At 41.7% G+C, this 14,758-nt stretch overlaps 1 protein-coding gene across 2 annotated transcripts in view; it reads left to right on the forward strand.

Moving 5' to 3' along the window:
- ADCY2 (adenylate cyclase 2) overlaps nt 1-14,758 on the forward strand; it is a gene marked incomplete at its 5' end in the record, with an annotated part of 433,407 nt that overhangs the window by 310,508 nt on the left and 108,141 nt on the right. For both annotated transcript variants that reach the window (XM_082650879.1, XM_082650880.1), the window contains 3 exons: nt 1,412-1,588; nt 5,045-5,088; nt 8,815-8,895. In XM_082650879.1, coding sequence (XP_082507005.1) covers nt 1,412-1,588; nt 5,045-5,088; nt 8,815-8,895 — 302 coding nt within the window. The remainder of the gene's footprint in view (nt 1-1,411; nt 1,589-5,044; nt 5,089-8,814; nt 8,896-14,758) is intronic.

Raw genomic sequence — 14,758 nt, forward strand, 5'->3', positions numbered from 1 at the left:
AAAACTACTTTAACTGCGTATGTGTTTTGTAACAATGGATTCAAATATTTATTAAAGAAACACTTGAAATGAATCGCTTTTTTATATGACAAGGGTATTATCTGCATCACGAGGTTGTATAGGTTAGTCAATGTTGATCAATGTGTGTGTTAGTCCACGATGGACCCCGCCTGGCAGTTAGAAAATTAAATAAAGATAAGGATTTTGCTCAAGGCTTTGGATGATAAAAAATCTAATGAGAGAAAGTAGGATGAAGATATAAGAAAAAAGGAAAGAAGAAACTTCTGGAAGATTGGCAAGTAAATGTCATGTATACACTTGTGTGAGTACATTATGTGCAGATATGGTAGCTTTGATACAGTGAACACCATTCATCGCATGCAGACAGCTGCTGGCTCTAACTCTTCACACCACGTGTCAGGCCAGAGCAGGGGCTTAGAGTTCTCATCTCTTTTAACCCTTCCCAAATTCCTGCCAAATGAGTACTACTGCTATTTACAGATTAAGAAACTGAAGCTCTGAGGGTTTCTGTAAACTCCCTCCAAATTGCAGGCTGGTAAATAGTGCAGAGAGCAGAAAGACACACCTCTGAAGTGTCAAAACCAATATCATAACATCAAGGAGATCAAGGTTATTAATGTTTACTCACAATAACCTCCCTAAAACTCCAGTTTCACCTTCAGAGACAAACTTCCAACTGACTAGAGGGTTGATCTGGAGACAAATGTATGACAAGCGGGACGAACTGTGCGGTGATGGGACAGGGATGGCACAGGGAAGAGGTTAAAAAAAAATGTGTACAAAGAACACTGAGTTCAGCTCGGTGCTCTGTGGTGACCTAGATGGGCAGGATGGGGGTGGGTGGGAGGGAGGCCCGAGAGAGAGGGGATAGATGTATACTTATAGCTGATTCATTTCGTTGTACAGCAGAAACTAACACCACGTTGTAAAGCAACTATACCCGCAATTAAAAAAGAAAAAAAAAAAAAAAGAAAGAACATTGCGTTCAGGCAAAGAACACCAAAACACCGATATTCGGGGCCATTTAGCATCAGAAAACCCCCAATCGCTTTAGGAAAAAACACAACCATCAAGAACACATTGAAACAGTTCAGCATATTCTGTCTAAGAATCAACTTTATAAAAACATCCCTTAAAATAGCTATTATTTTTCCCTAAGTTTCAAATACAGGTAAGTTTTGTTGTCTGAAAAAAAAATCATTGGGCTCCAACAGCTCATGGCACTGAATACCAGTCACTGAAGGAATGAGAGTAGGAACCAGGAAAGTGAAGGGCATGATGTTAGAGAAATCTGCTTACTCAAGGGAGGCTTCTTGGTGGGCAGAGCAGGAAGGCGGGAGGCTGTGCACCTGTGCCCCGCCAGGTGTAATGCTTTGTTTCTCACCCCAAGGGAGAACGACGGAGCCCCCAGCACCTCTTCAGACCTCGAGCCACCCTCGATGGAGCCAAGATGAGGGCTTCCGTCCGCATGACCCGGTACCTGGAGTCCTGGGGAGCGGCCAAGCCCTTTGCACACCTGCATCACAGAGACAGCATGACCACGGAGAACGGCAAGATCAGCACCACGGTACGCCCTCCCCATGCCCTAGCGCTGGGCGAAAGCTAGTTCCCCAAAAGGCATCTCCTGCCAAAGTAACTTTTGTCTGTAATGAGGCAAGCTCACTATCTCCGACTTCTCAGATTGGCATTCTCAGATATTCCTTACAGATATCAGGTTATCAATGAGCACCAACCCCGCATTGCTAAGGGTTTTAACCTAGAGTGATTTTGCATTATAACCTTATTACCCAAGACTCTAATTTACAACTGACAGTAGCAACTGAATACAGCTGAACTCTTTTTTTAAATCCAGGTTTGTGTTTTGCTTCTGCTATTATGAAGTACAATAGAAAGCCCGAGCATCTTAATAAGAGAACAAATGAAGGCATGATGTCCTTGGAATTTGAGTGGCATCAATAAAACTGTCTCTTCATCACCCAGAGGTTCAGGCTGTGTCAGAAGCAATGTACATTCTATTGTTGGATATCCTTATTTACATCATCCTTACTTCCAACAGAGAATAAAGTCTCAATGCTTCTTACAGCAGGGACATTCTCAATAAGATAGCTGAAGTGCAGATAGACAATAGAAAAACTCATAAGAGGAGAGAAAAGTAAACACAGTTGAGCACTTAGAATAATCCCAATGGTATAGTTAGATTTTAAAACAGTCTCTGAGTAAAATTTCATGCAGAATGGCATTAATTGTATTAGGGATGCATTTGAGGTAAAGAAAGAAAATGGGATGTTACATAATTCTTATTAGCTGATGAGAAAAAGAAACATACCAGGCTGTCAGGTAAAAGTGGACATTTCACAATCACACACCCAAGCCCAAAAGGCAGGGGCTCAGCATTCTTGTTTTGTCTCAGTTATATCTCTTCTCTCAACTTCCTTTGTTCTTTTTCAACTGAAAAATAAACGATCTGACAGAAGATCATGATCCCTCAGTCAGTCAACAAGGGAGACCACCAGGGCAAGTCCTAGAAGAGTTTGCATTCTGTTGGAAAGAGAGAGACCCTAAGTCGGACGCAAATGAACAAACAAGATCACTCCAGGTGCCTGCTCAGGGCCATGATGAAGAGAAAATGGAGTATCGTCTTTGGGAGTGAATGGTGTGACTACTCTGGATGGGGCGGCTGGGGACATCTCAGAGAAGGGGGGAAGTCGGTGGCAAATCAAATTCTGTGGCCCTGAGATGGAAATGAATTGGCATCTTTGAGGGCAGAGAGAAGGTTGGTGTGGCTGCAGCGTCATCAGCAATAAAGCAAAGGGAGGTCATCAGGGCGAGAGGCTCTAAGTAATCATGTATAATTTATTCTGATTGTGATGGGAAGTCCTTAGAGGGTCTTACCCAAGGGGAGGGCATAGTATAATTAATGCTCTGGGTAATGGAGCAAGAATGCAGTGTTCCAAGGGAGGAGGATGGTGCCCTCTTATGCTAAGATTTTAGTAGTGGAAACAGTGAGAAGCAGACTCAAGTTATAATTTGAAAGTGGAACATATAAGACTTGGTGATGGAGTGGGTATGTGTGAAAAGGAGGATCAAGGAGGAATACACACTTTTTTGGCTGCACCCCTAGAAGAATGATGATGCCATGAACTGAGATGACAAATACTCGGGGAAAGTCAGGGGATTTCAGATGAAAAAATCCAGGTTTCGCTAATGGACATCTTCAAATCAGTATGCCTTTTAGACACCGAAGTGCAGCTAGGAAGTTGGCAGTTGGGTGTGCGAGTCTGGAACTCAGGGAAGAGGTCCCAGATGGAGATGTGGATGTGAGAAGCATCCGGCTTTAGATGATATTTGAAGCCATGGAGCTGGATGAGATCATAAGAAGAGAAAAATCCAAGGAGGCAGGATTGGGGCAACTGGAACCTTCCAGCAACTAGACCCTGTTAGAGGAAAGGTATCCTAAGACCCTAGGATCTAGTAGTCAGGGAAAGTCGATGCTTCTATCACTCTTATGAAAAAAGTTGGATAATTTCATCTCAACACTGCATTTATTATTAGTACTAATGGCTAATATCTCTCATCGAGATTTGTTATAAACCAAGAGTTGGTCGGTCGGTCGGTCGGTTGGCTGGTCGGTTGGTTTTCAAGAAATAAGAATCAGATCTAAATATTAAAACATGATTTTCTGTGCTGTTTCATATGTGTACCTGTGAAAATAAGGCCTTGCTTTTCTGGGTGTGTGATTGATGTTGCTGTGGTTGCTAATTTCTTATCAGTCTTTATTGTCTCAGGACTTAAGAGCAACTGTCTGCCTTACTATCTCAGCAAAACACTAAAGGAGAGATTTCAGCCTGACTTTAATCTGCTATTATGTGTTAGTGAAGATGCCTCTTTCAAGAGAGTTGTTACTGGCTAGAGATTTGAACTTCAGGAAATTGTGTATAAAAACCAGAGGGCCTCTGGGACAAACTCAGTTTTCTTGACCAGCTGGCCTCCAGTCACAGAGATGGAGCCTAGGGACTGCCTTAGTAGAGACAGAGGACATCTGAGGCTTTGGTTATTAGCACATGAAGCCCATAGGACTGTGTCTCTTACTCAGTTCCAGAAAGATCCCACTGCCATTATTATTAATACATCCCAGGGTTGAACAATTGTCATTGCCCAAAGTTATTTCTTTTATCTAATCCCCTATGCAGAACTTCATTGACTCTTGATTTAACGTTGATAGAGCTGGTAAATAAGGCATTGTTTTACTTTATATAGTAAAACTTGGAGTTCAGTTATTTTTTAAGACTCACCTTTCCCTAGGCTGAATACATTTCCTGATCTAACCTTGGAGATCAAACAACAAAGAACAGTTTATTTGGAGCCACTTTGTTACAAGTTTTATTTTAATTATTTTATTTTATTTAAACGTATGAAAGTGAATCTTGTGGTTTTTTAAGTCTATTATTGAACATTTGGCAGTGGAGACCCCCACTGATTAACTCTGACCAATGTCTGTCTCTGTCATTGACCTTTTTCAGGAACTACCAGCACTCATATGTATATTTCTTCTTTTCGATCAATGATTCTCGCTTTCACACACTTAACCAAAAGTCCCATTTCTTAACAGCCCAGTCAGTGATAAGGATTGACTATAGATTTTATGATCATGTTTGTGTCTTAAAGCATTTTTTAAATTTCAGTCTGATGCCAAACTACATTTTCCCATCATTTGTCTACAGTAACTTTAATAACAGTCCTCTGCAGGCGTTGTTTGAAATCATATCTGCAAATATCAGGATGGAAATTTAAAAAATTCAAACCACAATCCTGACACCAGAGTTTACAGATTACAAAAAAATTCTAAATATAAACTGAATTTTTAATCATGTTTCACACTTATAATTAAGCTCTTTTTCTCCTCATGGGTAGTTATTTGTTACCTAAATAATATTTTCCATGATAGAAGAAGAAATATACATCCTTATCACTGAAAGATTCTTAAAGTATGTTTTTGGCAACTAATACTCTTTTTTTTTACTAGGATGTACCAATGGGTCAGCATAATTTTCAAAGTCGCACCTTAAGGTATAGTATATGTGTATACATTCCACTTTCTAATTTTTTAAAGGCTTAATTGTTTTTTATTTATTCCTGAAAGTAATTATTATCAATTTATAGTAATTTTGAAGTCTACTTCTTCTGAAAAAAGTGCAGCTACTTGTGAAAGCCCCTACTAAATTGCTTTCAGCTTCTAAAAATAGGATTATTGGTGTCATTTTATTAGAGTTAAAAGAGGGAAAAGGAAAACACTGCCTAGTAAACACTTTAGAACTTTAAATTGTTTTCTTAAAATGATTCTTCTTCATATTAATCTGTAGTAAAAAATTGAACTTTCTTAAAATGAGTAACTTACTTAAAATGATGTTTGTGGGGTTGAATCCTAGAAATAAAAGCAAGGTTAAGTCCAGCCTTTCTATAGTGAAAAGAAGTGCAGCCCACCCTGCTCAAAAAAAGAAAAATTGGTGCTTCCCTGGTGGCGCAGTGGTTGAGAGTCCGCCTGCCAATGCAGGGGACACGGGTTCGTGCCCCGGTCCGGGAGGATCCCACATGCCGCAGAGCAGCTGGGCCCGTGAGCCATGGCCGCTGAGCCTGCACGTCCGGAGCCTGTGCTCCGCAACGGGAAAGGCCACAACAGTGAGAGACCTGCGTACCGCAAAAAAAAAAAAAAGAAAAATTGCTTCCACAAAGGCCTGTAGGTCCCTGTTGCCATCTTCACAAGATCACAGACAGACACTAACCCTTTTCCTTGTCTGTGTTCCTCTAGCTTTGGGGCTCAGAGTCTTACTTTTGCGTTGGTCTGGGAGCTAAGTACTTCTTATTGAAGATGTTAGGATAATTAATGAAAGGCCCCAAACTTGAGTCAGCCTTTCTTTCCCCACAGAGACGTGAGTTTATCCCTGTAGAAAACGCATTGCCTGAAAGTAGTTAGATCATTCCCTGCCAGATCTTTAGGGCACACTGTTTCAGACCCCTCTATGTTACTTTATTTTTGTTGTAATGAGCTCTAATTTGTATTTTGTGTAAAATTTGAAATTTTAACATTGACATATAACACTTAGAGCCCTATGTTATAAGGAAAATTGGGTTCTTGGGCTTTTGAAATGTTATTTTTTAAGTGGCAAATACCAAATTAAAGAGAGCTTAAGGTAATTTAAGAAATATTTGGGACCTGTGACATATCTTGAGAAGGCTTGACTCTTCAGGCCAATAAGAGACTAGCACATCTGCAAACAACTGTCTACAGAATTTCATGGACGTCCTTTCGCCTTATATGTGCTATGTCCTCTCATCTGTCTAGTGGGAAATACCTCGTGCAGTACCAGTATGATGTGGGCAGTGTATTTGGGGATGAGTGCTGTCTGAAAGACAGTGATCAGAAGCTGTCAGTTTTATCTGTACCAGGCATCTGGGAAACCTAATTTCATCCCTACAGGGTTACTCCAAGGTAGATGAAATTGCCATTATCATTTTAGGAGGGAAGAAACCAAGATGCTGGGTTAGGAGGTGACCAGAGTCACATGACTGTGGAGGCGAGGCCATGGTTATGCCCAGGGTCTGTGACACCAAAACCTGTGTTTGTAGCTGCTCTCCTGTCCTGCCTGCCCTCCAAAGAGCTTCCTCCACATCTACTCCACTTCCCTCCATGGTGGTTGATCTTTGGTGGCCCCAAGCCTCACAGAGAGAGCTCGGCTTTCAAATCAGCCTCACCTGGGACTTCCTGTGTACGTCCTGCCTATGTAACATGGCCAAGGTCCTAAAACCTCTCTGAGCCCACAGCCTGGCAGTGAGTGGGCATCACAGGGCAGTGAAGCATCATCTGAGATAAAGCAGGACCTCTTCCACGCCTCTTTAGATATAGTGGCCCAGGCCTGGGGGTGGGACAGGTCGGGGAAGGAGCTCAGGAGAAAGAATGGAGGGGAATTGGAAAGAGGGGTTGGGGACACTCAGTACTGGAGAAGCCAACGGTAGGGCAAGAATGAGGACAGGAAGGTCAAAAATGCTGAAACGTTGAAAGTCTGAGGAATAAAGCCCTGCTTGGTGAATTAAGAACTCCTCGTGTGGAGATGATCAGCCCCAAGGGTCTCCTATCAGTTCTGTAGCGGAGGTCACAAAACTGTGGAGACAAGGAAACTGTCTACATGTTAAGAGCTGTTAGCCAGAAAATTAGTGAATACAAAGGGTGCATAATATTGGCATTTATTGGCTACTTCATGTGCCACATTTACTGCATTGAGCACCGCACAGGCATTATCTAAGCTAATCCTAAAACAGACTCACAACGGCAATGCCATTGTTAGCACCCTGGATATATGATTGAAGGGTTAAATTTTCTTGTGAGCTCAAGGCACCGACACTGTTCCTTCTCACACTTGGAGACACTTTTTGAAAGAGAAAGCCACCAAACTGAAGTCAGGAATCTCAACACTTGGCATAGGGCTGATTAAAAGAAAAAGAAGAGTCTAAAATGAAGGTAGCACCTCAACCATAAATGAGAATGAGCCATCTTAGATAATTGCTAAGATGCCATGCTTTTTTTAAAAGAAGGATCAAAATTAGTTTGCCTTCCAATTTAGCTTGGAATTTGGCATGCTAAAACCTCTTAATTCCATTGGCTTAGTGTCTACAGGTGGATCACTTAATATCGTTCTGTTTTTGAACCAAAACTGCCCTTAGCCTGTTTAAAGAAAGCAGGACCTGAAAGTGTGAATCCACAAACAATGATATAATGTAGGTAGATTACCCATCCATCTCATTAATGATAATTCCATGAGATTTAATTACAGATAAATATGACATTGCACACTTAATACTGTTCTTATCTATATATAGAGGCAGTTCTAAACTCAGAAAAGTATTATTTTTATTCCAGAGTAGGAGGTCTATTCAGTGAGTAATTTAACCAACCACAAGACAAAGAAGCCTCGTGATCACTCCCATGGGACTAGGTGACTCGGACACCCAGACTCAGGTGCAGGCTCAGTCAGGCCAGTTCGGGAAGGGCCAGATGTGATTATACTCTTTGCAGTAGATGTTTAACTTTTAAAAACAAGTATTACTTTGATTTTCTCCTTTACATCATTCTCATGCTAATTGTCAAATTAACCTTGGAGAACTCATTCTTATCTTGGCACAATTTATTTGCAAAACATTTTATATTATGACTGAAGATTATTTACTTCCAAGATCAAGTGAGCGGTCTGCACATATAAGTGGGGTTTTCTGTGAATAGCGCTTTCCAAAACTGAGGAACATTTAAATACATGCAATGAAGCTTTGACGTGTCTCAAGTAAGACTTTAGTTCTGAAAATTCTTGAAAATTGACCAAGGAAAGCATAAAATAGGAATGATTATTTTGTCAACCACACCAAATTTTTACAAGGGAATTTCCAAAGCCAGTATGTTCTGTCATAATATAAAGTTTATAAAGGCAAAAATTCAAGGGCTAGTGCATCTCTTGGGACAGAAATTTCTTTTATCTCAGACACCAAAGACATATCTTTCAGTGTTGCTTTATAATTTCACTCTGAGTAGTAAGGCAACATTTTACTGCACCAAAAACTCTAGCCAATTCATTCAATCCACAGAGTGGCTATATGTTAATAGAGAAAAGGCTGCACATAGACTGTTTCCTTTTTAAAAAAAAATTCAGTTAACAGATTCAGACAGAGATTTTGGCATCATAGACACACAGGCTTACTGTTTAGTTTAGTAATAATATTCTTACCCAAAATATTTCCTCCTTCATATAGAACCAAGTCACAAAAGAAGAGATTTGAAGAGGAATTAAATGAAAGGATGATTCAAGCAATTGATGGAATCAATGCACAAAAGTGAGTACTTTTAAATTATCATTCCTCTCTTATTTCAATCCTATTATTTGAAAATAATGACATGTTTTCCAAAAGAATTTCCCCCCAAACTCTGTCATACTTATCATGACAAAGCCAAGTTTTCTGAGACAGTTCATTCATTTCACCGCAAGCATCCTTAATAATAGCTTTTGTTAGTAGTATTTCATCTTTAAAAAAATTTTTAACTCTGCCTAATCCTCCCCAAGTAAATTACTGATAAACAACATGATACATAATTATAGAGAGAAAATTAGAGCATAGTGTGTTCAGTAGCATATTTTTTAAAGATCAGTAGATTCCACATGGGAAAATCATTAAGTTGTAATGTGTGACACTATTCAAAATGCATTCATCCCCCCACCCCGAAAAATCAGAGAATGTGGAGGTACCTGTGTTCTAAATCCTGGAAGAGGGTCTTGAGCATTAGAATCTGAACTCATGGAGGCAGCAGGAGGAAGACCAATTCTTTGGAGGCCAAAATATCACTCAGTCTATAAAGCCAAGAATTGCTATTGTAGTTTTAAACGGTCCAAAAAGGCAGGAGACAAGATTTAAAGAAGGTGGTGGCTTTCATGGTTTGCACAGAATGATTACATTCACCGGCCTTGGAATTCTCCTTAGGTGTGTGTGCCATGGCTGACCTCATGAAGGGCAGGAGGTAAACAACTCAGTGTGGTTCCTGGTACTCATTAGATGCTCCATAAATGTTTATTGAATTAAACTGCGGTGAAAACCTTAGTAGATCCAAATGAAAAGGTTTTATGCGGGGCTTCCCTGGTGGCGCAGTGGTTGAGAGTCCGCCTGCCAAAGCAGGGGACACGGGTTCGTGCCCCGGTCTGGGAAGATCCCACATGCCACGGAGTGGCTGGGCCCGTGAGCCATGGCCGCTGAGCCTGCGCGTCCGGAGCCTGTGCTCCGCGACGGGAGAGGCCACAACAGTGAGAGGCCCGCATACCGCAAAAAAAAAAAAAAAAAAAGGTTTTATGTGAAAGTTTTCATCTTTATGGAAACCTATTTAATTTTTATCAAGCAAGTTGACTCATGGAAAGTGTAAATGATTTTCACCTTGAACTGTGCCTCCAAAATTAAGTTACATAGCTTTGCAAAATGCATACCTCTTCTAGACTGTGCTTTGCAAGTGTGCATTTCAGAATATTTACAGTACTTATGGAGGAATCATATGAGTGTATGTATGTATGTATGTGGTGTGTGTATGTGTGGAGTTCCATACATATACAATAAAGTCTCTAGGGCTGGCTAGAGCTGCAATTCAGATATGCCAGCACGTTGAATGCACACCTGCCTAATCCCTGCTGTATACCCCAAATAGATAAAGCCTTCCACCTGCCACAGAGCACTCAGGGCACACCAGCAGTGCCGAGATAGGTGCTCTGCTTTGCGTGATACCAGGATTGAAGTAAAAAACAGTCTCAACTCTGCCCTGATTGAAACCTCAACACCTCACAACTGAGAAAAAATGATTACCTGTAATATACTGGCAGCTAAAACCCAGGCAAGTCTGATTTCACACAATGTAGATTCATTTGACCGGAGGAAATAGCAGTTACTACTCTGTAACCCACTGGAATAAAATACAGCAGAAGAGAGAAGAAATCTTGTTCCTTGACAAAGGTTAGCCAATTACAATGCTAATAGTAATAATAAAGAACAAATGTATAAAATCAGCCTCAGCATGTCTTCATGCAGGACGCCTACCTTGTTAAACTACATTTATGCCCACTTTTTAGAACGTTCCTACTAAAGGAATCATTAGAAAGTACAATCATTGGCTTTGCTTTATTTTTGTCAAGGTTGTTTGTGAATTGTGTGTCAGTATGGTATCGTTTTGTACTCAAATACATGTTTAGTTACCACCTTTGTGTTTTAACGTAGTTTTATGCTAAAGTCGTGGTTAACGTTGGTGTAACTGCTTATGCTGTAATTTTCCCAACATATTTCAGAAATCAAGTGGAGGAAAATGTCATGCTGTACTCAAAAATCAAAAGGGGAATTTTTTAAATGGAAGCTATTATGCACCTATTTTTTTAATTAGCTTCACTCCCATTCTGTTATGCCCTGCTCATTAAACTCTCTTCTTCTTCGATAAGAGGTTCTTCTGATCTTATTTGATTTTCCCCTTGAGGATTCAGTAGGGACTCCAGGCTTGATGTACCATTCAGTCGTTTTCTGCTATTGACATAAAACAGTGATTTATATGCAGATTTTCATGTATTCATTCATTTACTCATTTAGCAAGTATTTGTTAAAGGGTGAGCAATGTCGTCATTTGCTCAGCATCAGACATGCATACCAAGACCCCAGGCCTCGTGTTACCCCTCAAAGCCCTGAGTGAGGGGAAGAAAGATCACTGCACAGATGCCCTACAGTCGTGACAGGTAAAGAGGAGCAGGACAGCACAGATGAAAAGTCTCAAGTTTTCCGGAGGAGGTGACACCTGGGCCAAACCTTGAAGGAAACTAAGAGGGAGAGAGGGAAACCTTCATGATGTGATAACAGGATGCGCCAGGGTCAGAGGTGTGGTCCCCAGTCTTTAGCACAATCAGGACACAGGACGCCCCTGCAGGAGTCTCTCAGGGTAAAGAGCCCTGAGTGGGAAGTTGGATGCCCTGAGAAGCAACGTGGAGTCCGCCTGAGGGGGTGGGGCGTGAGCACTTTGAATGGTTCTAATCAATGACTGTGTGATCACCTCCATCCTGCTGGTATGCAGAGGATTCCTTAAGACAGGAAGACCCTAAAGTGAATGCTGCAGAGACAAACCAGAGATGGCCAGGCCCCCGTGAGGACGGAGCTCAGAACAGGGGTTTTGACTTAGTCTGGGTGGGTGATGTCAGCTGAAAAACAATGCACAACCTGAGAGTTGTGAGTTAAGTTTTACTGGGGGCAAAATGAGGACTGTAGGCCAGGAGACAGCCTCTCAGGTAGCTCTGAGGAACTGTCCAAAGAGGTGGGGAGGAGGTCAGTATATACGTGATCTTGGTGAAGGGGGGCACATGCAACCCAGCACACGTTTAGGCAGAAGGTGGCTCCTTCTCGAGGAGCAGATGTGCCCATGAATAATTTTAGTGCGTTTCTAGATGTGAGAAGAGGCAAGAAATTGGGCTCATAAAATCTGAAAATATCTGAAGGCCTTTTCTGCCAGTTTTCCCAGAGCACAGATGCCTCATTCATGATCTCCACCCTGAACCCCTTTGAAGGTGTGTTAAAGGTCAGCGACAGCAGTGGCCAGTGACAAAATCCTTGTAGAGGCAGGTGGCAAGTGGCAATTTTTAGTTGGCAGCGAGGTGAGAGGGAAGAAAATGTGTACCAGAGGTCTGCCCCAAAGAGGAGAAGCTTCTCCTCTCTGGAGGTGCAGGGCGGGGAAGAGGAAGCCCTGTGGGTGGACGAACCAGACCATCCCCTCCACGGCAGTATTTTTCTCTTGAGGAGCTGGGCAGTCCTGTAAGATTCATCTCAATAGAGGAGTGTGCTGTACAGTTAATATTCAGAATGAGATTGCCATGTCAGGTCCTTCCAGATTGGTTTAAAAAAAAAAAAAAGAAAAACAGTAGGAAAGAGATAATGTGAAAAGTTCAAAAGGGGAGAAACAGGGGCCTCTGGGGTGCAGGAAAGGAGCTGGTGAGTTAATGAAGGACACGGGACCCAGGTTTAATTATGTCTGAGTGGAGTGGCGTGCATGTATGGGTGGATGACCGGCCAACCCCAGGGCTGGGGAAGGATTGGGCTTCCACACCGAGAGACCATCTATCCAGCATCATTTATTTCAGCTGCAGGTCCATGGACCACCTTTCCCAAATGCCACAGGTCACCCACGGCCTTAGTGCGCAACTGAGGCCACTTGGACCTTTGGATTCAAGGCTGCATAGATAGGTGGTATGTTAGTCAGCTGGGACTGCCGTACAAAATGCCATGGGCTGAGTGACTTAAGCAACAAAGATTTATTTTCTCACAGCTCTGAAGGCTAGAAGTCTGAGTCAGGGTGCCAGCGTGGTTGGTTTCTGGTGAGAACTCTCTCCTTGACTTGCAAAAGGCAGTCCCCTTGCTGTGTGCTCCCGTGGCCTTTCCTCTGGGCTACGCAGAAAAAGAGAAAGAGCGAGCTCTCTGGTGTCACTTCTCATAAGTACACTCATTCTCTTGAGTCAGGTCCCCACCCTTAGGACTGCATTCAACTCTAATTACTTCCTTGGAGGCCCCATCTCCAGATACGCACACCGTAGGTTACGCCTTCAGCGTATGAAGTGGGAGATATGAACAGTCAGTCCGTAATGAAAGGCAAGTGGTCTTCTCTGTATTTTAACATCCCCTTTGTGACAACATTCCAGAATAATTCTGCATGAGGATGTGGAAGTACTTTGTCTCTCAGCTCAAGTCAAGATCTTGTTTAGAATTTCCTTTATTGGCCTCAGCCTGGCACAAAAGCAACTTAGTATAAATTAATAATCATTTTTTTGTGTAGCGCAGGGGCGGGGTTGACTTTCTTTGTGCCAGAGACCACTTGGGTCAGGAACAGTGTCAGGAGACCAGGAATATTGCACACATTCTCCATTCTCTTCTCTGTCTGTAGTTCCAATTCCCCAAAATATTTGAACTTATTTTCCCACACAAATCTTTCTGACTCCAAATATCCATATGACATTTATAAATCTCTGAGTTTCCTGTGAATCAATATTGGGAACTGAGGCCACCTCAGAGAACCAACAGAGACGTGAGGCCTGTGGGGAGGATGTGCTCTCCTTAACTCTAAGGACAAAAGAGGAAGAATTGGGCCCATCACTTATGGCTTCAAGGAAGAAGCCTTTGGCCAAACCTGACCTGCTGTGGGAAAAGGAAGGCACAGGGTAGCTGTGGGTCTGGTAGTCTCACAATAGATATCTTTGCTGCAAGGGGATTCACCTCAGGACTAATTGGCCTAAGACAGTTTTGCCATAAAAGATAAAATAAAGAAAATAAAAGAGAAACATTGAAATGGACATCATGAAACATTAGCAACAAAATTTTGAAAGATTCGATTGCAAAAATAAAAATGCAAAAAATACTTAGATGCACTTAAAATGTGTGTAGATACATGGTTCTAGTTGTATTTGGGTGTATCTTAGAGAAAGCAATGGTACTTTCTTTCTCAAGGTCGATCACTAAGGGTTCAGTATCTAATATCAGACATACATTCTTTACGATATAAAAAAATCTGCTCTGAGCCTCTGCAGATTCCCCTGGGAGTAAAATGAACAGAGGAGGGACTCTGCTATTTCTTATCGATATGTGTAACATATATCACTGGTGATATATATCCAGACTGTACTGAAATGTCCCATCACGTGCCCAGTCCTTATATTTCACCAAATCATCTAAGCCAAATTCTGTGCCAAATACCACAATTCTGTCTAGTTCATGATCTTCACTGTCAAATGGCAAAAAAATTCACCATGTTCCTTGACAGAAGAATGGATAAAGAAGGTGTGGCACATATATACAATGGAATATTACTCAGCCATAAAAAGAAACGAAATTGAGTTATTTGTAGTGAGGTGGATGGACCTAGAGTCTGTCATACAGAGTGAAGTAAGTCAGAAAGAGAAAAACAAATACCGTATGCTAACACATATATATGGAATCTAAAAAAAAAAAAAGCTTCTGAAGAAGCTAGGGGCAGGACAGGAATAAAGATGCAGATGTAGAGAATGGACTTGGGGACATGGGGAGGGGGAAGGGTAAGCTGGGACGAAGTGAGAGAGTGGCATGGACATATACACACTACCAAATGTAAAATAGATAGCTAGTGGGAAGCAGCCACATAGCACAGGGAGATCAGCTCAGTGCTTTGTGA

The sequence above is a fragment of the Grampus griseus genome (assembly GCF_964374135.1).
Source record: "Grampus griseus genome assembly, chromosome: 3".
Classification (NCBI taxonomy): domain Eukaryota; kingdom Metazoa; phylum Chordata; class Mammalia; order Artiodactyla; family Delphinidae; genus Grampus; species Grampus griseus.